This window comes from Denticeps clupeoides, chromosome 9, assembly GCF_900700375.1.
Source record: "Denticeps clupeoides chromosome 9, fDenClu1.1, whole genome shotgun sequence".
NCBI lineage: Eukaryota > Metazoa > Chordata > Actinopteri > Clupeiformes > Denticipitidae > Denticeps > Denticeps clupeoides.
Window position 1 is genome coordinate 19,151,727 of NC_041715.1, and position 23,650 is coordinate 19,175,376.

Consider the following 23,650-nt stretch of genomic DNA (forward strand, 5'->3'; position numbering starts at 1 on the left):
CAGTCCAGAGGAGTGGTTCTTTAAAACACTACAATACAATATTTTATGATAACAACTACTATAGAAATCTATTGAAATCGAACGAGAATTGCTGGTGTCTTCCTCTTGTAAGTCGCTTTGGATAAAAGCGTCTGCTAAATAAAGTAAAGTAAAGTAACTACTTATACATTTCCAATGTGTACAGATGACAAAAAACTCAAGGCATGAATATGTTGAAACGCTTTTCTCCATGACATTTTTTAGAGAGCATTGACTGAAATCAACACAAGCAGGTTTAATAACATCATGTTATCTCATGGGTTTTCACATGTGATCCCATGGGTTTCACACAAGAATGTTCCAAAAACACATTTTTGCACATGTAAAAAACATGAAATTCATGTCTTTTCTGTAATGGATAATACAGTATATTGTTAATTTTCCTGCAATAAACCGTATTTTCGTATGTTTTTAACTGTTAAATGTAAGGTCTTACTCTGTAAAACTGATTACGGTTTTGCACTGTAAATTCTACGGTTATCCCATGTTTTCAGGAATACGGTTGTATCCTGTAGCATTTATACGGTATTTTACTGTTAAATTTACGGACATTTTTTACAGTGCAGGGGGGGACTGTCCCTGTAACTACTGACAGTAAGTTGCTCTGGATAAGGGTGTCTAGTAAATGCTGTAAATATAAAATGTAATTGGAAGCTGTGCTTGTATTCCCTTTTCACTGGGTTGTAAGGATTTGTCTGTTTACCTGTCCAGAGAATTTCAGATCGTATTCTTGTATGGAGGATTTGTCCAGACACCAGGCTGTCTGTGTGGACATTTGACCGACGGGAAACTTTCATTTAGATCCAGCAGAAACACCGTTACTACCACATGTGTGTGCATGTGTGTGTGTTTGTGTGCATGTAGTGTGTGTGTGTGCGTGTGCACGTGGTGTGTGTGTGTGTGCATGTAGTGTGTGTGTGTGTGTGCATGTGGTGTGTGTGTGTGCATGTGGTGTGTGTGTGTGCGTGTGTGTGTATGAGTGTAGTGTGTGTGTGCGTGCGTGTGTGCGTGTGTGTGTGTGCGTGTGGTGTGTGTATGTGTGTGTGCATGAAGTGTGTGTGTATGTGTGCGCGCGTGTGTGCGTGCATGTGTGTGTGTTTGTGTGTATGTAGTGTGTGTGTGTGTGTGCGTGTGTGTGTGTGCATGTGGTGTGTGTGTGCGTGTATGTGTGTAGTGTGTGTGTGTACGTGCATGTGTGTCCGTGCGTGTGCGTGCGTGCGTGCGTGCGCACATGTGTGTATGCGCATGCGTGCGTGTGCATGTGTGTGTGCATGTGTGTGTGTGCATGTGGTGTGTGTATGTGTGTGTGTGTGTACATGTAGTGTGTGTGTGTGTGTGTGTGTGTGCGTGACCCGTCAGTACCTGCCCTGTACCCAGTGTCCCGGGACGGGCTCCGGCAGCCCCAACCCTTAGTAGGAGTTGGTGTTTATGGAAAGTGATGGATTTGAAGAACGAGTAGGATGGACACGGCAGGGCAGGAAACAGCCAGCCAGTTGAATTGAACCCACGTCACGTGCATTACTGTGGAGCAGAGTGCTGCACTTTTTTTTCAGCTCTTAGTGTTGTCAAGAGTTCAGTGCTGTTTGTTGTTGTCAAGGACAAAAGGACATTATGTGGTCAGGTGCTTGATGAATCACAACTTTTAGAAAATTCTATTCTTTTGTCATTATTTATTTGGTGGCACAGAAAGAACTCTGCAGTCACATGGTGGGCCAGCGGTTAGCGATGAGGCCTCACTCCTCCAAGGTTGCGAGTTTGAGTCCCGGCTCCGACTTGTGTATAGAGATTGCATGCTCTCCCCATGTTGATGTGGGATTCCTCTGGGTTCTCCGGTTTCCTCCCACCATCCGAAGGAATGTTCAGTAGGTGAAAAGGCATCTCTGAATTGATTGTAGGTGAAGTGAAGTGATTGTCACATGTGATGCACAGCAGCACAGCACATGGTGCACACAGTGAAATGTTTCCTCTGCTTTTAACCATCACCCTTGGTGAGCAGTGGGCAGCCATGACAGGCGTCAGAATACGATCTGAAATTCTCTGGACAGGTAAACAGACAAATCCTTACAACCCAGTGAAAAGGGAATACAAGCACAGCTTCCAATTACATTTTATATTTACAGCATTTACTAGACACCCTTATCCAGAGCAACTTACTGTCAGTAGTTACAGGGACAGTCCCCCCTGGAGACATTCTGGGTTAAGTGTCTTGCTCAGGGACACAATGGTAGTAAGTGGGGTTTGAACCTGGGACCTTTGGTTCATAGGTGAGTGTGTTAATCACTAGGCTACTACCACCCTGTCCATCACCAGACAATTTTATATATACGTGTATTCACGTCTGTATGTGCAGGGTGACCAGATTAATACGTTAACCAGCAGGAATGGCCCACGTCACGCCCACTCGCTTGATTCCTTTTCTGCGAGTCTGTGCCGCAGCGTGAAAATCGTGTAGATCATGTCTCGAATCCCGAGTGGAAATACCTTCCCCCGACATTAAGTCCCCGTCAGGAACTGTGTTTAAGGAACAGCATTAATAAAAACTGGGGACCAGTGTGTGGGGACGGTGCTTTGCTCGGTGGCACCTCAGTGGCACCTCGGCGGATCGGGATTCGAACCGGCAACCTTCTTATTACGGGGCCGCTTCCTTAACTGCTGGGCCGCCACTGCCCCAGGTGTGAGTGTGTGGGTGAATGGTGTGCTCCCTGTGCCCAGTGTCTCCTGATGGGCTCCAGCAGCCACTAGCCTGAGTAGAGCGAAGTGGTATGAGGAGTGAGTGAGTGAGTGAGTGAGAAAGAGAGAGGGAGGGAGAATACATTTTGTGCTAGAAAAGAAGTACTTTACGCTCCGGCACTCCGCTCCGTAGATCATGATTTGCCCCTTTATGGATAAGACGTTAAAGAGATGCGGTGTCCTTGTTTTCCCTTTTTTAAAAAAGTTGTTCACATGCATTTTCCAACTTGACTTGTTTCTTTCTTTACTGCTCCCATTCAGAGTGACATCCAGAGTGACATTCAATCACCAGTTGCAGGTTTCCTCAGCCCTAGTGCAGGTGTTACTGAGTGGTGAAAGGGAAGCAGCGGTATGGGTGGGGCTTGAACCTTTGACTTTGTGCATTTGCTGGTTCATGGCCAAGGCTCCATCCAATTTAAAACAGACAAACGGTAGACATGCGATACCCAACCTGAATAAAATGTCAGATCTGGCACTTCAATTGCAATGCTAAGATTTCAACATCGCAAGCATTTCGAGGTTGACATGAGTAATATGGCATTATCACGCAGGCCTTTTAAATGTGCCTTCGGAGACTATTTTGCACATGTATCAAATGTATCTGTGGGGCGGGAACCGAGACTTGGCCATACAGTGGAATGAGTCACGATGTGCAGTGCGTGCATTTATTCTGGAGTGACCTTTATTATCAGATCCCTAAAACAACTGCACACACGCAGACATCTGATACGGCCGCGCGGCGTCGGTTACAGACAGCCGGGAGCCTCCTGGCCGCGTGGGAGTGTCCGGGTCTCCGAGAGTTAATAAAAAGCATCGCAGATGGCCCGATAACCGTTGACCTCCGGCGCGAGGCTGACGCCCGCCCGCCCGCCCGGCCCGGCCCGGCCCGGCCCGGCCCGGCCCGGCCCGGCCCGCTTGCAGCCGCGCTGCCGTTTCGTGACACCCCTGTGAGAGTTTGTGTGTCAGCACACGCCGCGCGTAGCCGGGCACACAGGTGCATGACCGCCGGTTCGGGGGTGTTTATTCTGGATCGGCCCACAGCGAAACCTCCCTGCATTACCCTGTAATGAGCATTAGTGTCAAAGAAGTCAACGGGGGAACATCGGAACATCATTTGTCATCGTAATTGTCACGGGAAATAACATTCGGCATTTGTAATGTGTCACATTAATATCGCACGGTTCACATCGAATGCCAAGAGCTGGAATGTCCTCGTCCCTGCTGTGAAACAAAACATGTTGCGTGCTTCGAGACAAAAAAAAGTCCATCTCGCTTAAACGACCCACTACAGTTTTTGGGACTTTTTTGGGACGTATTCAGGAGGAAACTTTGGAGCTGATGAGATCTTGCACCGAATGTTGACCAGAGAGCTCTCGCCTGATGGAATATCGGAAAAACCGGCCCTTGTTTTTGCGCTCTGACAGACGAGAGCAGCTCCTTCTGTGCATGAGTGCTGAATGCGCTTCTCTGTTTGTGTGTGTGTGTGTGTGTGTGTGATTGCATGTGTGTTTGTGAGGCTAAAAAGCTCTCCGTCAGCGCTGTCAGCCGGCAGTTGAGGCGCGCCTCCGCGGCCTCTCTTGTGGAGCCTATTTTCCCCAGGAAGCGCAGTGACTCAGTTGTGGTCGAGTGCGGAGATCTCAGCATGCTCGAGCCCTGCGACTGGCATACTTCTCTAGTTCATTTGAAGGTCCTCTGTTGTCCTGAAATATCCCTGTCTTCCATCGAGGGGTAATATTTCAGTCGGCACACGAGAAAGCACCACGCCCCGTATGTAAAGTCTATCTGAACATCTGACGTTGTTTCTCTGCAATAAAACTACATCCTCTGCAGACAAGGACAAAAAAATCTTCTGAATAGTTTAATATCCCGTGACCCATGCCCAGAGGAGCTCTTGGAAAAGTCCAGAAACAAACGACTCACTCATAAGATCACAATTCTGTGTATGATTTTTTGCCTTAAATCTGTTGGCTGAATAGAATAATTATTTTCTGAAAAACATATCAATTTGTTTTGTGCTGTGACACCATTGGCTAATGGCCTCCAGATCTGTTGGGTGTATTCTGTGGTTTATTGCTGTCTGTATTTTTATTTTTTGTTCATTATTTTCCCCAGAATTCCTTGGTGATATGGGTAATGCTGTGACCTAATTTGGAAGGGGGAAGGGGGGAACCACCCACGGGAAATCCCCCAAAACTTGTTGCTGAGGCAATTGGGGTCTTGCAGGCTTGCCCACCGCCCTGGTGTCCTGTTGGGCTGTGTGGTCGGTGGGGTTATCGCTTCAGACGCCCTTCTCTTGACCCGAGGGGCTTTCTACCCCGGTGCAGCAGTCTCCTTTATTCAGTGCGGTCTGGGCAAACTGTAGGAAAAAAAATAATTAAAAATCACAAATCCAACAGATTTATTTCCTTCATGTGGACACACAGACGTGCTCTCCCACAGATTAAAAAAAACTTTTGTCACCATTAGCGTCAAAAAACATTCTTGTGAACTCAGTCCTTCCATCTCCACCAGATTGGAACATGGGCCCTCGGCTCCGGTGGCTTTGAAGCCCTGGGAAAGTCTCGTGTGGTAGGATGTGATGATTGGATCGATGTGATTTGTGGCGTGGCCAGAGGTTTCTTGGCCGCGTCCGGCCACCTGCGCTTCTCCTCCTTCCAGCACCGGATGAGCCGGCCTTTTCCTTTTCCTCAGCATTACGCAGGTTGTTCTTTTCTTTTCTCGATGAGTCAGCCATGGCCGTGTGAAATCATGGGATGAAATTAAACAAGCGGGAGCACACACCTTCTCTACAGTAGTAGCGAGGGAACAAACATTTTTTGTGCATTATATGAAATTCTATGAGTTATATAAGGGGCAGTGGTGGCCTAGCGGTTAAGGAAGTGGCCCCGTAATCAGAAGGTTGTCGGTTCGAATCCCGATCCGTCAAGGTGCCACTGAGGTGCCACTGAGCAAAGCACCGTTACCACACACTGCTCCTGTCATGGCTGCCCACTGCTCATTCAGGGTGATGGGTTAAATGCAGAGGACAAAATTCACTGTGTGCAACGTGTGCTGTGCTGCTGTGTATCACATGTGACAATCACTTCACTTTACACTTATAATATTGTCTCTGCTCTGTCTGTATTGTCCATGGAGAGCATCACAGATGAAGGATGCAAATACAAGGTAGAAGGGGGTCAAACTCCAAAACAGCACGGAGAAGTCACACGGATCTAGTGACCGGGCACAGTATACAAACGATCATTTGCATCATTTAGTCCTTGTTTTTGATGAAAACAACCGGTTTGAACCAGTAAATCGCCATAGACACAAAGTTAGAAATCCGGATGTAGTCAATTTCACATCTGCTGATGCTGTACTAGATACCGCGCTACCCCGAATTTCACATGTTTTATTGCTTCTTTCGTTTTCAGCTCTTTCATCAACATGAACGATGTCTGGACTGGATTACTTTTAATGCACCAAGAGACTGACGCCTGTCAAAAACGAGGACTTCTCTACTGTTTTCTTTAAACGTTTGAACAGCACTACGGCATGGATTGGGTCCATCGTCACATGGTGTGGCTAGTGGTCAGGTGGAAGGTTATTGCAGTGACTAAGAGAGTTTACTCTTTGTATGCAAACATTCCAGAATTTGGGGAGATGTCACTTGAACGTGAAAAAATAATTTGATGAAGCACATATTTGTAAAGCCCCTGCTCTGTTCAGTAGTTTGCTTTGGGTGAGTGTGTCTGAGCCTTGTTCCTTGTAGGTCTGGGGGCCCGGCGCGTATTCTGAGAAAGGAGCATTCTTAATTAAATCAGTGGTTTCAGGCTATTATTCATTCTACACATTAATGCCAGCTAAACATGTTATTTCATTCCATGCTGTGGAGAAGCGCGGATCTGGCCTTCCCCCTCAGAATGGGCTTCCATCTCCCGAATGACTGTCCCGAAAGGACTGTCTAGGGGCCCAGACCTTCTGCACCTTTGTCATGGTTCACGCGATGGGCAGATCTGGGACGGTAAGCAGGCCACAGGTCTCGCTCTTTCTGTCTTCGAGCCAGTGGAAGGATGCCAGATAAGAGCTGTGGTTTTATTGCACAATCAGAACTTGGTTAACCTTAAATTCGTAATAAAAAAACGCAGCATGTTGTACATTGTCAAAAGAGACACATACAAGTGAACAGGGGTGGGGATGCCAAAAAAGGTCGAACACCTGGATATGGGCCTGCAGTCCTATAGAAAGCAGGTCGTACCTGGGAGTCAAGGCAAGGAGAACCCAAGGAAGTCCACATAATGAACAACAGAACCAAAGACATAAACTCAAACAAGAATGCAAACAAAACACACAAAAACCCCAGTAGATCCTATCACGAGAGAAAGAGGATTCAAAATAAGACTTTGTCTTTTTTCAGTCCATTTCTCCGAGTTCAACTGAGTCTGTCAGTATGAGACTGACCATTTCTTCAGCTCCAGATAAAGAGCCTTCTTCTAACTTCAATCCCTGATAAAATTCTCCTTTTTTTCTCACTACACTGATCTGTGGTTACTTAAAAAGCGACATGTGCTAAATATGCACTCATGAGGAGCAAGAGCCACCCCATATCACATGTTTTTCTGTTTTCAGGGATCTTGTGAGCTAAGAATCAGTGTGAGCCGTTTAGAGAGCAGTTTACCTGAGAGGTGAAAGAAACAGTTGTGTAATAACACGGTGCCAATATTAAAATTTATTTTCCACAGGCATACTGGGTGGCCAAACATTAATAAAAAAAAAATCCTAATATTAAAAGATGACTTTTTTGTCCCTCAGAACATAAGAAAAGAAGAAAAATTATCATTTCATTTCTCGGCAGTTCCCCTTCTTAAGAACAAACAAAAGTAGGTGATGAAACAAAGTTCTACAATGACAAAAAAAAGTCAGTGAGGACTTTTTCATGATGGTGGAAAAATCTGGGGTGGTTCTTGACCTATGAGAAATAACAAAACTCCTGTCACAAGTTGACTTTAAAATTTTGATCCTTATTTCTCCCAAATGGGGCTTATGAGAAATAAATCAGACCAAGGTAATATCCAAATAAGGAGATGGTTTATTTCTGACGAGCCAAACACAAGACTGTTGAGGAGCAGCAAAATCTTCCTCTGGGTGGGTGTGTTTTCCAGCAGGGAAAGGAGAAAAAGTCCAGAAGATGAAGGCCACTAGTAGCAGAGGTTTACCAGTAATTTGCACAACAAATTCATGACAATATCACCAAAATTTTACATTTAGTTTCCTATGTTTACTTGTAATTATAATATCAGAATTGTCATACAATGATAGTTCACATGTTGATTCTTGAGGTTACAGGTAGAAAAAAGGTAGAATCCCAAAGGATACTTTAATTTGTAGTTCTCTGTGAATGACCACAATAAAGATCAAAGATGATATAAGGTTCTTCTTTTAAATTCCACATATTGAGGAATAAAAAGCAAACTAATCTGAATAAAATATGGATATAAATGACATCCTCAGGCATGTCTTAATGTGAATTCAATGATGAATCAGTCATTAAACAGAAAAAGACAAACATTTATACCAAGAAAATTCAACAAAATTTAAAGTGTGTCCAATGCATCATTAAAAAATTAGGGCGACTGGGAAAAAATTGTTGGAATTTATGAAAGAAAACTACCCCTCTTTACCTAACATATCCAGGAAATCCTTTTCCCGCAAAACATATTTGTAGTATTGCCATAAACAAGTTGGTACAGCTATAAGACTTTTTTTCTTTTGTTCCTTTGTCTCAGATTCCACTGGGCTCTGAAATTTTAAGCATGAGCCAAATTGAAGTCAACATTTCACAACATACAAAGTGCAAATTCTAAATACAAAAAGAAATGTATTTTTCAAATGAAATAAATTAATATGTGCTGTCTGCTGGACAAATCAGAACTTTGTACACACTTAAACAAAATAATGACAGACACAGAAGCACAAGAAAAAATATATTAGTACAGCATTTTACTGCAGATTATTCCAAAGTTTTAATTTGTTCTCAAAATGTGGATTTGTACATTTCTTTTATGAGTCAATTCCCTGATTCTTTCCATATTTTCTAGCTTGCAAAAATCACAGGGCCATACAGTTTCATTGCAGTTTGTTTTTCATTTCATTTGAACAAAAATACGTTTTCGTGTGGTTGATGGCCCTGAACACCCTGTGATCACTCTTTGAGGAGATCATATACTTGCTGGTATTCTCCGTTGCACTGAAGGACTATGTCTTCAACGAAGGCTCTTTCACAGTGAGGGAAATTACTCAGGAGCTTCATCACAATCCATTCAATGTCAGCATCTGGCAGAGAAACACATGAAACATTACTGCATGTAGATATGGTGTTACATACTGACTTTCATTAAGAGGGGAGTGGAGTGTCAACTAAAAGCATTCAAACTTTGTTTCAACCCTGATTTCTAGCTGTCTGGTGATTGGTCAGTCTCTTCTAGTCCTGCACGTCACTAATTAATTATTTAACGGGTCAAAGTGCCTACCCTGACATACAGTACATTCAATGTGTTTTCTTTATTTGCGGAGTTATGTACTTAACAAAAAGTGGAGACCTGACCTCCACAGTCACCAGACCTGAACCCGATCGAGATGGTTTGGGGTGAGCTGGACCACAGAGTCAAGGCAAAGGGGCCAAAAAGTGCTAAACACCTCTGGGAACTCCTTCAAGACTGTTGGAAAAGCATTTCAGGTGACGACCTCTTGAAGCTCATCGAGAGAATGCCAAGAGTGCAAAGCAGTAATCAGAGCAAAGGGCGGCTATTCTGAAGAAACTAGAATATAAAACATGTTTTCAGCAGTTATTTCACCCTTTTTTTAAGTACATAACACCACATGTGTTCATTCATAGTTTTGAGAATCTACCAATGTAAATGGTCATGAAAATAAAGAAAACACATGAGACACAATGAGAAGGTGTGTCCAAACTTTTGGCCTGTACTGTAGACTTGGTGATGTGTACTGCAGTTTGGCGGCAAGGATGAAAAGATTTGAACCTCCCCATCAACTAACTAATAGCACCATTAGCTTATGACTACATTTATGACTACAGAATCCAGAATGCATCTGAGCAACCTCAACCATCCCAAGTTCTCCCACACCAGCCCATTACAGTGCATGGAAAACAAGCTTCTTGACTCCATTTTGGCATCTAGGTGATGGAACGAACCCCGCCCACGGAGAAATATGAAAGACAAACCTGTCTATCCAGTGACACTATCCTATACTGGTTTCTTACTTTACCAACTGAGCTTTTCATCTGATGATGTTCACACCAATGGCCCTGGTGGACCAGAATGGAGATTTCACAAAACTGGCTCAGGATAAAGGTGTTTACCAAAATCAATAAATGTACATTTAAATCACCAGTGGGCTAAATGGTACTGATGAATAGAGACCGTAAAAATGTAGAAGACTGCCTGTATAAAGACTTTTGTGACTTTATCCAAATTACATCAAGTGCTCCTCCTTTCAGACCCCCGACCAGGCTTGGATTTTAGCAGTGGTCCAGTGGTGGTGAGGGAGGTTCACCCAGTTCAGGCGTGAAGGAGAGACAGGACTTGAGTTCGCCACAAACCCTCCTCCTCGTCTCGTTCCATCACCCCACGCCATTCTTGTCATGGGCAACGGTGCCCTGTCCCAGCAGAGCTTCCCGCTGAAGAGCAGGGCAGAGCCGCAGAGGGCTTACAAATGGACAAACACAGGGAATGGAAAGAGGCCAGCTGTGAGAGGCTGGGGCCAAATCTCTGCCGATAAGTGAGATGGATAGAAGGAATACTCTCCTGCGACGGTGCATTTGAGGGCCGCAGCAGGCGCAGGAGACACACACATGCAAAAAAAAAAGCCTAAAAGCCATGTCAGGCCAAGTCCCGGCCATTAGTGGAGCTGTGTGGTAAGGCCGATCCATCTGAAGGCTTGTCTGGGACAGCCTTGGCTTAGCGTGAGACATGTATAGAATGTCTTTGGCAATCCCGGGCTGGAGCTGCGAGTTTGAGAACAGAAAGACCTGGCTAACCCCAAACCTCAGCAACGGATAACATGGGCGCTGTGCTCGCAGCGCGACCGGGGCTGAAGGTAGCTCCGCAGTACGTCACCGCGATTCCTGGAAGACGTGCAGATGCAAGGTGAGCTGCGTTCGAACACCCCCCACTATCACGTGGCAGGCACTCAGTCACAATAACACTGACGGCGCACTGGGGGAAAAAAACATGCTTTACGGGGCCACGCCTCTTGGCAAAACAGTGGGGCAACAGTCAGAAAACCATGGAACTGGTTCTGGGATCCAGCCAGTGTTTTTTTTTTTTTTTTTTTTTTTAGGGTTCCCCAGTGCCCAAACCTAGCGTTCTGAGTGGCACATCATTGCCAGGAACATGACGTGGAATTTATGCTTCAGGACCTTGTTGTAAACAGGCCACATTTTACACCTGACACGCAGGCTCTGTTGCTTTGAGTTTAAACAACGCGCTGATCAAAGGCAGAACGGCGGAATAAATCCCGGCAATTCCATTTCCAAATACCCATTGCTGTTTATAGATTTTTTTGCGAACAATGATGTTTCACAACCGGAGGGCGAAAGCTGTTCAAGTCCAGTGCGTGCATAGACTTGGTAGAATCAGTGGCAGATGGGATCCAATTCTTTCTTCTGCTTTTTTCCACGGAGATTGAAGGAAGAAAAACAGAGCCGTCAGATTAATCGGCCTGTCAAACAAGGAAAAAAACGCATAATTCGTACTTTCGATAGAGACGAGATAAACTATTTAACTCATAGGCTTTTTGGACTCAAATCAAACGTTTTTTCAAACCCAAGGCTCCCTGCCAGTGTATTGCCCAAAGTTGGTGGCGGGTCATAATTGCTTGTCCTCAGGTTCCTTGGAATACTTGCAATTTCTCTGCTCTGTCGTGCCCACTTGCATTCCATTCTCCACTTTCCATTTTCACTGCAGTCTAAATTTAAATTAAGGTATAATAAGGTATAAAACAATAGACCCCACACATGTAGGGGAACAACAACAAGAAATAAATCTCACGACTTGGCATTACCAGCAGACTAAACATGCGTAATCACACATACATAAATTTGGGAATGAGTTTACCCTCCCCTTCTGTTGTGACAGCCGGCCTCTGCATAAGAGATGTTTCGGGGCGCTGTGGTCTCTGGTTCTGCAGGGCATCATGGGTCACGGGGGGTGGCTGTACTGCTCCACCAGTCCCAGCGGCCTGTAGCCGGTCCAGGAAGGCCAGGTTCACGCTAGACAATGACACATTGTGCAAAGGCAGATTTACATTGCAATAAATCATTTTTACATTCAAAGTGACATACTCTGCTGTTAATGTACATGTACATTACATATGAATGAACACATTTGGAGTTATGTACTTAACAAAAAGTGGAGACCTGACCTCCACAGTCACCGGACCTGAACCCAATCCAGATGGTTTGGGGTGAGCTGGACCGCAGAGTGAAGGTAAAGGGGCCAACAAGTGCTAAACACCTCTGGGAACTCCTTCAAGACTGTTGGAGAACCATTTCAGGTGACGACCTCTTGAAGCGCATCGAGAGAATGCCAAGAGTGTTCAAAGCAGTAATCAGAGCAAAGAAACTAGAATATAAAACATGTTTTCAGTTATTTCTCCTTTTTTGTTAAGGACATAACTCCACACGTGTTCATTCATAGTTTTGATGCCTTCAGTGAGAATCTACCAACGTAAATGGTCATGAACATGTTTCACCCGTCTGTGTTAGCTTTGTGATGCATGGAAGTGTATTTTTCTTTACACCAGCTTTCTATTACTCTAACTGTGCTTGGGGTCAGTAATAATAAGAGACAGGTAGAACTGCAGGCTGAAAATGATCTCAGAGCAGCGTTACTCAGCGTTAGCCACTGAAGTACAGGATGTGGCGGGTAAGAGATTAGCAAGCTAACTTCAGTCAGTGCAAAACGATACATCAATATGTCTTTTGTTGTTCAAATTGTATTGATCCTTTTGATCACAATTGCACACACCTTCGGAAGTACCTGGATTAGCATTGTCACAAAATTGGTCCATGTGAATCAGAAGGCAGCGTGTCATGTGATTTAAATGTAATAAGGTGCAAAGTTTCTGTTTCTGAGGGACATTATGGTGAGATATGGTCGCTAACAGGAGGCCTAACATTCAGAATGCCAGGTCCAAGCCAACTGCTGTAGAAACAGATATATATCACAAACTGTATTGTTTCCACATATTGTAAAAAATATTTATGTTCGATACAATGTCACATAATGTTCAAATAATCAGACTGGCCCCGGGTCATGCACTTGGACGGGTGGGGTGGTGGTGAAAGGAAGTATTGAAGGAAGCTTAGATAATTGTTTCTAGGTGTGAGCATGCATGAAGAAGGATTTTGTGTCGTATGTAGTATCCACACCCACTTCACACAGGCTCGGAATGAACGCTTGAATAACAAGGCCATTGATATGGATGAGTCAGTGAATCTGGTAAACACTCTTGAATTAGGTGTCGCACCGTCTGCGCTCCTCCTCCAACTCCCTCGCCCTCTGCTCCTCCTGCTGTTTTTGTTTTTCCTCCATCACTTCAGCCTGAGGAAAGAACATCAATAGCAAATGAAGGGGGATTTCTGACCAGATAGCTAATTGAATTCAATTTCATCATCGGGCTTCCCACCTTTGACTAAATTAAATTATACGACTTGTTCCATAACACAGGATGGCTCCCAAAATTATGATGTCATTGATATATCTTTCTCAAGGCTTCACTAATCTAAAAATGACAAACTCCATTTCTTCAGCTTCTGAGACACAAACAGGGAAGTAACATCATTTTATGTATTACAGATGGACCAAAGATTGGAAAAATCCCCCGACAGTGCTTACATATCACACAGAACTATCTAACTACTGACAAAATTACATCTATTCAGCTTGTGTTCTGGACTTTTCGGTGTGTAAATGGTTAAAAAAACAAAACAATGGTAAATATAGTTATGTTTTAAGTAACATAAATGAATCAGGGCATGGTTCAACACCTGAAAGCAGATAAGGAACCATTAAAAACCAGACGTAATATACCATACAACAGCACTTATTCATTTATTCATAACTGAATAAATAAATAACCACATTTATTCAGAACTGTTTGGACAACTAAAAAAAACACTCACTCAAAATCAAGTAGTTGACAATTAGTTATTGTCACTCCCAGGAGTCAATAAACTTGCCCGGTTTAATAAAGTCAGTTAACTGCATTTTGAAATGCAAGTTCAGTGCAGTTTCAAGATTGTGCCTCAGCTCCTCATTCTTGGTTAAATTCATTTCATTAATTTCTAAACCTCCCTCATCTTTGGGCATTCATGGTTCTCAGTCTCTAGAAAATTGTGATGGACCATCCTGGAGTTTCTGCCAAAATGTGCAGGCAAGATCTGATATCAGCTTGGTATTGGTCATGGTGACCTTTGACCTGAATAAGCATCCCCATGATGAAGTTCAAAAAAACAAAGTCCCACAGACACCCCTATCTCACCATCTGGAAACCATTGTCTGCACTTCCAAATGAACAGTATCCACTTCCTCGGTGAGGGCTGAGTGGTTTCCGGGTTGTGTCCGGTGGTATGAGGATATGAGCAGGTCTTTTTTTTTGTTTGTTTGACATCCTAACGTTCCAACCATGTCATTCCTACTCATTTCTACCTTTCCTACCTTTCTCCGCTGCTCCTCGCTCTTTTGCTGCAACTGGGTGTTCTCTCTCAGTCTCTGTTCCTCCCTGTACTTGTGCGCTTGGACCTGTGGATGGAGGACGGATGGGGTTACTGCTGCATTATGCAGTTCGATCAGCCAGAAATTCAAGTGAAACGATGATGTAACACACGATATTGTAGTACAAATAAAAAAATGCATTAGGGGTCTACAGTGCTCCACGTGTCTACAGTCTACTGAGCAATCCGTTTTGGGCTTAGCCTAGTGGGCAACACACACACACACTAGTGGGTAACACACTCACCTATGAACCAGAAGACTCAGGTTCAAATCCCACTTACTACCATTGTGTCCCTGAAAAAGACACTTAACCCTAACCCAGGGGGGGACTGTCCCTGTAACTACTGATTGTAGGGCATGTGATAAATGCCGTAAATGTAAAACAACCAATTTTAAATTGTAGTAGACTCATTAGTTATTAATGACTAAGGGGGTAAAGACATTTCACATTGGATGTTGGTGAGTTTTTTTCATTCAATTAAGCAACAGATCTCATGAAAACGTTGTATTGTGTTTACTTATACTTTTTCCATTAATGGCATTTATCAGACATCCTCAATCATAGTGACATATCACTATTTGGTCTTCTGGTTCATAGTCGAGTTGCCATTTTTTAATTATTGTGTACTATACTGAATTGGTTTGAAAATCAGAAACAATTTAGTTTTATGAACAAACAAAAACAGGGCGACTAAAAAAGGGGGCACTATAAGTGACATTGGACCAGGATGACTGAACATTTGACCTGAATTAAAACCAGTGTAAACCAGAACTTATGACATCATAATAAATTGTGTTATCAACCATTCAGCCAAATGTGAATGATAACAAGCATCAAACCGGATTTATACATATACTAGTCATAAAAAGTCAACCAGAATTCTAGGGGCGTGTCTACTGAAAATGCTGAAACATTCGCTTAGACATGCATTTTTGGCTGAGACAGAGGCAGATTTGACTCAGGACATGTTGGCAGGAGTTTCAGTAGCCTAGTGGGTAACACACTCGCCTATGAACCAGAGGTCCCGGGTTAAAACCCCACTTAGCAGGACACTTAACCCTGAGTGTCTCCAGGGGGGGACTGTCCCTGTAACTACTGACTGTAAGTTTCTCTGGATAAGGACATCTCACAAATGCCATAAATGTAAATTAGCAATACATATTACTGAGTCTAACATAACTGACCAGCTGTGAGAGATGCCCCACTCACCAGTAACATTGGATTATCTGTGAATTTGAGCAGTCTTTCTAATCTGGGATGCTCAGGTGTAATAACCTACAATAGAGTGGGAGAACCCACTAATGCTAACACAGTAGTTGTTTTGTTTTTTTGTTTTATATATAGTTGTAGGGTGTGAAGAATTTATCAAAACAGGAATATGACTGCTTTTAATCCACAATTAAGCACTACTAAATTCACAGACTTTTCACACATTTTCACCAATAGTTCTGAAATAAATTTGCTTCATGATGACTCACAATAAATTGAATTAAGAATGTTATTTGGCAGTAGAAAGAGCTTTCATCTCCTAATCTCCCTAAATGTCCCTAACACCCCTCTGCTTCTCACCCCTTGAAATGGTAAAGTAGGCGAGGAAGGGGAAATTATTTCGACGAGAAGATGAAGCGATCCTTTGTATGTTTGGTCACAAAGCCTGAGGACACAGCAGAGCCCGGGGGCCAGAGGGTGTGCTGTTTGGAATGGCTTGAGAGTGAGGGGAATAGGTGGGCCGACCTGGACCTCGCACCCTGGGAAGCCAATACAAAGGATCCTTTGCGCAAACAGAGGATATGGAGAAGATTAATCTGTTCTATGGAACCATCCCTGAAAGAATAACAATTCTCCGCGGCCGCAGAACCACATCAAGACCGCGTCTTTCCACAAACACTTTGATCCACAGGCATATGACATTTAGGTTGGAGCGTTGCATTACTTTGTCTGGAGACTCTCCAGACTGTTAAGTCAATACGCTGAGAAGAGGCACAATCTCACTGTTTTTATTTCCGTGTAAGCAGGACGAGAGGGATATATCCCGCGCTGCATAGCTAATGTCGCGCTCAGGCAGAGAAGGGTCTTATGGAGACTGATTATTAATCGTGGATGTTCCTTGAAGGACTTGCGCAAAGATGGACAAGAAATTAAAAAAACGTTTGTGGCGAGAGGAGATATGTAAACACTGAAAAGGCTGAAAGTACCTCCAGAAATGTAATATAAGAACAACGCAGTGGACAGAGACTGCTCATCTAATGGGACAATGAGCCTCCCTCCAGGATAATGAAGTGCTAAGAAACTGAGTCAGGGCAGAGGAAATGTCGGTTCTGCGGACGGCGCTGCAGTAACCGAATAAGGGCCGACCCTGTGATTGACATCTCGATCTGCATCCGCTCAGGCTCCATCCTTCCATTCTGCACCCTGGCAGCCCTCCAGGTACTTTCACCAGAACAAAGCACGTTATTCCACACCATCTTTCTCCCTCTCCTTCTCTGTCTGTCTGCCTCTTCTCGCTCGCAGGGCCCTGCTACGCTCGGAGCGCTCGGGCTCGCCGTGAACTCTGGGAAGTCCCCTGAACTCTGCTTGCCTTCGCGGCTCAATCGGATTCGCGTCCACTCGCGGGCCAGCCAGAGAGAGAGCGAGGGAGCGCTTGCACGGCCCTTAAAAAAATCTCTGGAACGCCCTTGCCTGGGTGCTGAGATAACGAGGAGAGAATTTATGTGGACGGGGCAGGGGAGGGCACGATGGGCGAGAAGGAACCCCGCGTCGTCGTCATCAATGAAGGCTGAAAAAAAGCGAGGCCTGCTTGTTCTCAAAACACTCTGAATTACCCCGGGGCCACGGGATCGCAGCCTCAGCGCCGCAGTTATGCAGGAAAGGCTCGAGCCACGGCCTACGGTGCACTGAGTGCATTCTTTGGCTGCAGGCTTACCCAGGGTGATGCCGGCGCGGGGCCGCCGGCTGCCGCAGGCACGGTGCTGGCCCGCTCCGGCCGCCGAAGGAGCCGCTCCCGTCCCCTGCGCGAAACACGTAGCTGTGATGCAACATGCGCTGAACGAAGATTATCACACTTTACTCCCCTCTCTGTCCGTAGTGACGGAGAGAGATGCACTTTAGAGGCGCCATTCATCAATGGTCAGTTTGTGACCGGAGGAGGTTGTTTTGGTCAGCAGCTGATTGGGTATTTGCACGGAACAGCGTCACTGCTGGGCAGAGAGTGGTCCACCATCCAAAAATACCCAGACAGCAGCCGTCCCGCGGTCAGAGACTGACCACTGATGAAGGACTAGAAGATGCCCAACGCAATCTGCACATGGCAGCAGCTGGGCTACACTCTATAATTATACAAGGTGCACCGTAGGTGTTTCCAATAAATGTATACAATAAATATATATTAAAAAGAGGAACATTGCATTACGTATGTGTAGGCTGGTTTCTGTGTTTTGTTTCATTGTTAAAATTTGCAGGAATTTTTTTTTTGTTTTTATGGTGAAATTGTTACAAAAATGATTTTAATCCAGCTGGAGAAAATAGTTGGTGGCTGAAATCATAATTCTAAAAATAAATGCATTTAATGGGTGAAATAATCATGTTCGATCATCGTGCATAATAATGGCTAAAAGAAATGCCAATTTGACTACTATTTTCTCTAAACTGATTAACTAATTCTTCCTGAAGATGTATGTAAGTGATATGAAAGTTAATAATGCAAAAAGGTAACCTTTTTAAATGGAACTGCACCCCATAGACACAAAAACTAGCACCATGCTGAGTGTTGGGCAATAACACCTCAATTAAGTAGTATTATTACTTTCCCCAATAAGCAGTTGTGTAGGAAATTACAATTCCCAAAACAATAATGATCTTAGAGTAACTAATCCATGTAGTGCAGTGTTACCAGAATGTGGTAAATCAGGTCAGTGAGACTCAAAAACCTCAACAATGCTAGAGTAGCAGGGAGAGAGGCAATCTGGGATTATTATATTCCAGTATTATTACCGTTTAAAGAGCAGTACTATTTGCGCAATTCTAGTCCCGTCACTGACCCCCATATGCAAACGTACATGCATATGTCTACGCGTAAACAGGCATGGACATTTTCTCTCGTTAGCTGCTTTTGATCACCACCATGCATGCAAATAGTACTTATTTGTCCCTATAAAGCTTTAAATTCCCAAATGTTCTGGGAAGGGGAGTAAGTGCCGGCATACACTTGCTGGTCAGACTGGTAGTGCTCCCGTCGCCGCTCTTCCTCCTGCTTTGTCTTCATCTCAAGTTTAACTGCCTGCAAAACACAAATCAGAAGACAAAGACAGAGGTGCTGTTTCAACTCGCAGGAAGAGGAAATCACAGCAGTCTCCAGGCAAATTGAGTTTGGCTCACTAAATTGCATTTAACCCAAATCAAAAGGGATCCGTTTCCTGAAACAGACTCGTGCTCTGCAAACTCTTGAGGCCACAGAAATAACCACCATTACACCGAAAAGGCAGCCAAGCGGTGACCAGAACACGTCCTTAAAAAGAAACTGCTGCTGCTTGCGGTTTCGGGGGAAAGAATTAGGCTCATCAATCAGGCCTGAGCGTCTCCCCAGGTCGGCCTGTTATCTCTCTTTCGGCAATTACACGGCAGCACTTGGCAAATTGGTGGCTGCCAGGTGCCTGCAGTGACATCTGGAGTTTGCAGACTGAACTACAGCGCCTAGCAGGGGAAGGGAAAACACTTGGACACGCTCCCCTGACGTCCCTGCGCAAGGGAGCACTGCGGGCCAAGAACTTCTGTAAGTCCTCACCACACCTTTTCTCGCTGTGCTGCCTTCTTTTTCTGGTTCTCCTCTTCCCGGGCCAGCCTCTGCTGCTGGTCCATTTCCTGCTTTCGCAACTAAGAAAACACCCCAAAAGAACACTTGCATGGTTAATACTTTACGACTTTACGAGCAAAATGTTGGCGGATAAACGGGTAATAGGAGCAACAGTACCTTCTTCTGGAATTGTGAGTGCCGTGTCGCAATTTGCTGTCTCTGTCTCGTCTCTGCCAATGACGTGGAACCACCTTCAGGGGAAACCAAATCAGAGTGAGGCCTCTACTTACTACATACAATAAAAAAAGACACATTTATGGCATATACAGTAGTCATAAATGATATTGTTTTCTCAATATCAGTGATAAAGCTTATGAATGCACTGCTGAGTTTGCAAAGTTGTGCACAAGATTTGTCACTTCATGTGATTTTCCTTATATTTCTGGTTGATCTTGCCTCATGAATATGTATAAACACTACCAGCAGATTTCAGCTTCACTGAGATCCTTGCAAAAGGGTTTTCTAATAATTAATTAAGCTTTAGAAGTGAAACAATAAGGTTTATTTTCCTCATCATAGATGATTACTACACTACATATCACACGGATGATTACACAGTAGTGGTCAGCATTGCATTTCACAGAATACTATATTAAGAGAAAAAAATGTTTCTTGTGAATGTAGTTGTGCTTTCACCAGACTGTCAAACATTACCATTGTGCTATTTATTGTAAGCCGTGTAACTTGAATTGCTTTTCATGTCTACTGGTGGAATTGCCATGTTGCGACACGAACCGTAAGCCATCTGCAACACTGAGCAACTACACCAGGCTGCTTTCTTTGTTTCATATAAAGGGGCGTAAATGAAGCGTTTCAAAAGGGGGCTTGTCTTGTGTACTTTTGTGCATTACCTAGCCTCTCCGGAGCCAGATGAATTGGGCCGGGACGGTTCTCGTTCTTCCACCTTTTAAGTTCATCTTCCCCCCTCTGTGCGACTGTCGGGGATGTGTGAGAGAATATGGTTAAGATCGCAATTGGCATTAGTGCATTTATAAGCGCATTTAAGATGTTGTTAGAAGCTCTTTTCTGATAAACTCCCATGCTCCACAAATCACACGGCAGTGGTCCTCAAGCCTGGAGGATCCATAACAAAACAGTTTAATTCCAACCCAAACAGCTTCGAGCCTGCCGCATTTGCCGTTTCTACACCATTTAATGAGGCTGGGTGAGGGTACGGTTGGAATTAAAGCATTTTGGCAGGAGAGCCTCTAGGAACAGGATGGAGACCCACTGGTGTAAAAAGGAATACAACATTTCTCGGTCCATTGGCAGGAAACAGGCTGGTTGAAATGCTGCTACTCTGAAACCGGAGAAACCGTTTCGCATTTCTACATTTCAGCAAACACTGATATGCTGGCTTTACTGTAGGTGGTCCACAACCATGAGGAATTTCAAACAGCATCATAAAAGGCGATTTTTTTTTTAAATCATGAAGATTACAAAGAAACTGTGGAACTTTTGAAACTTTCCCAGTGTCAGCTCTGCATGTCTCAGTTTATTTCAGTTCAGTCAGACTGGGAAGTTGTCACAGTCTGACTCCCGGGGGACTTTTTTGTCCCGTCGGTGTTACAGATGTATAGGTGTGTGTGCGCTTGTTTAATATATTAAACCCCCTGTTTGTTTAAAGTCGTGTGAATGTGTCCATCTCTCCACCATGTCGCAGTGACACCATTCTGTGGACCCAGCCGACAGAACCCCGAGGACAGCTACCACCGCGGCTCACCAGAGGACACCGCCGGGTCCCCGTCCCCTGGTCATGGTTTGCTTTCATGTTCGGCAGGGTCCCGGCGTGCATGTTATAGTTCGTCATGAGGACGCGGACGCCTGCATCACTGTCCCCTGTCCAGCGGTGGAGCAGCGAGGAAGGGAGTGGGCAGGTGGAGGAGGACTTAGGTCATGCTCGAGGTGCCAATGGTGATTGAGTGGCACGGACTCGTCGCTGACGGACAGCCCCGGGGCCTACTGCATGACAGGAGCATGTCTAGTGTAATTAGTACATTAATAAAATGTAGTTACTGAGTAATAAAGAGGAATTGTTCATGCCGTTGAATGCTAAGAGTTTGTTAGAAACTTTGTGTCCTGGATCTGAGATTAAAACTGACTTTGGAGAATTTATCAAATATAAACCTCAAAATACAAGTTGGAAATATAAAAATAGGCACAGCCTGGCTGTTTTTTTGATCGACTGCCACTTCCTGCCATACAGGAAGTCTATATAAGGGCTTCCGCTTCCTGTTCTTGGAAGTTGATCCCTGTCAGGTGCGCCGTGTTCTGTCTCTCCTTTGTTCTATGTTGTATATAAGGCCTGTACTTCAGTGTCGTTTTTTCTCCAGTTCTGTGTGCTAAGTTTGAGCATAAATAACACTGAACATAGATGCTTGTAGTGGCATTCCTGTGGTATAAATAAATATTTACCATAACAATAAAATTTGTATGAGAACGTTACAAGTCGTAATTTTTAACAGCAGTATTTCTGGAATGAAATGTGTTGACTACACGTGTACATGGATATCTATATTTATATTCTGCAGACTAGAGATGTTACATGTTTCCAATTTAATTTTTTAACCAACGGAATTCTTATACTTGTTTAATAAAAATATAAATGTAACAAAGTTGTAACAATTTCCCTATGGTTGAATATAATTGACTTAATCTGTATAATAACTTCAGAGAGCACTGAACATTCTTATATTTAGTTTCATTCAAGAGATCTATCCATTTCAAATAAAACAATTTTTTTTTGTTTTTCAAATTTGATGTACATCCACACATTCTACAGACCTGCTGAACCATTAGTCCTTAAGCCTAAAACTCCAAACCAAGGTTTTGGGGGACCATTCAGAACAGGGTAGAAATCCCCAGAAAAGGTCCAGGCCACAAATGCACAAATACGCACTGACAATGGGACCGGGCTAGCTTTGTCATCCAAAACATGCGAACGTGCAAAACCGCAGGACAGGATAAAAGGTGTCATTATTTCAAACAAACATCACTAGACCAAGCGTGACCCCAAGGTCAACTCAGACTTCAGTGTAATGTGGTCTTATTTCATTAATTGCCGAGACACAAAATGAGGAACGTTGTACAATTATCATGACCACAATGTATGTAGATTACTAATTATTGGACTATATAAATGTTTTTTTGGTTAAACAGTGGTGTCACCAGTACTTACTCCTCTGCAGTTCGCTGCGTTTTGACTCGTTTGGTGTCACCATAGTGTATCCTGCAGCGCTGTGTGGGGGAAATACACACAGGAATGACTGAAATATCCACCACAGACATAAAGTAGAACCTCATCAAACGTTCTTCAACATTTTATTCCAAGCCATATTTATCTAAGTATAATCCTTGCAAGAGGAACCTGATGCCATGTGGGCTGAAGCGACCAAGGAAATGACGCACTACACACACACTCACAGACACACTCACATACACACATTTACATACACACACACACACACACACACTCCGACACACTTACATAAACATACAATCACAGATACACACACACACACACACACACACTTACATACACACACTCACACACACTTACATACACACACACACTCACAGGTACCGACACACACTCACAGGCACACACGCACTGCCGAACACACACACACACTCACTGCTTTCCTTACGACGGAAACGAAAGTGAAACTCCGTTTTTTAAAGAAACCAATGTACTAACATAAAACAATGTACTATTTCTAAAATTATTATTTTCTTACATCGAATTAGGCAACCGATTCATATATTATGTCTTATAGACTATTTATTACAAACAAAAGGATACTTTCATGTATTAGTCTGCGTTAATTTGTGTTCTAATGAATATTTTAAGTGAAAAGAATTAAAAAGGAGCAATTTGTCATCGACTCACTGGACGGGCGCGGTGGTTTCGCGTGCTGGAACCGGTTCGGGTTCTGCTGGGTTCTGCTGGCCGCCCTGCGGAGTCGGACCTCCGCTCGTATTATTCATATTCCGGCCGAGCCTGGCGTCGCCGTGCGGATTCAAACTCTCAACTGAGGCGCACACAAAAACCTGTGAAACCTGTAACACCTTCTTTTAGTCGCCTGTTGAAACGAACACTGTAATATGTCGCCAGGTAAAGGCGCCAAGTCACCACCAGCGGCGTAAAATCGCGTCTGAGGCAGCTTGGATTATACGGGGGTGCCAGTATTTTCTCAGAAATATATTGATAAGTATAATTTTTTTTATTATAAAAAGCTTTTCTGACTAATAAGT

At 43.9% G+C, this 23,650-nt stretch overlaps 1 protein-coding gene across 2 annotated transcripts; it reads right to left on the reverse strand.

Moving 5' to 3' along the window:
• Nucleotides 1-7,814: 7,814 nt before the first annotated feature.
• On the reverse strand, nt 7,815-23,547 carry epsti1 (epithelial stromal interaction 1). Of its 2 annotated transcripts, none has more exons than XM_028991223.1 (11): nt 23,286-23,547; nt 22,575-22,633; nt 20,248-20,331; nt 19,514-19,587; nt 19,333-19,416; nt 18,750-18,823; nt 17,471-17,555; nt 14,490-14,573; nt 13,300-13,373; nt 11,886-12,040; nt 7,815-9,081 (listed from the first exon to the last, which is right to left on the reverse strand). In XM_028991223.1, the coding sequence occupies exons 1-11, from the start codon at nt 23,381-23,383 to the stop codon at nt 8,951-8,953; spliced, it is 1,002 nt and encodes a 333-aa protein (XP_028847056.1). In that variant the 5' UTR covers nt 23,384-23,547; the 3' UTR covers nt 7,815-8,950. The 2 variants fall into 2 exon arrangements, with proteins under 2 accessions (XP_028847056.1, XP_028847057.1); XM_028991224.1 differs by having other exon boundaries at nt 9,060-9,081; nt 11,864-12,040.
• Between the last annotated feature and the right edge of the window lie 103 nt (nt 23,548-23,650).

What these genes read in the sequence shown, in the direction of transcription:
- epsti1 (XM_028991223.1), bottom strand. Translation starts at nt 23,383, where the DNA reads ATGAATAATACGAGCGGAGGTCCGACTCCGCAGGGCGGCCAGCAGAAC. An exon ending in ACGCAGCGAACTGCAGAGGA is followed by an intron (nt 20,332 to 22,574) that starts GTAAGTACTGGT and finishes CATCCCCGACAG; the next exon opens with TCGCACAGAGGGGGGAAGAT. An exon ending in TGTCACAACAGAAGGGGAGG is followed by an intron (nt 9,082 to 11,885) that starts GTAAACTCATTC and finishes TTTCTCTGCCAG; the next exon opens with ATGCTGACATTGAATGGATT.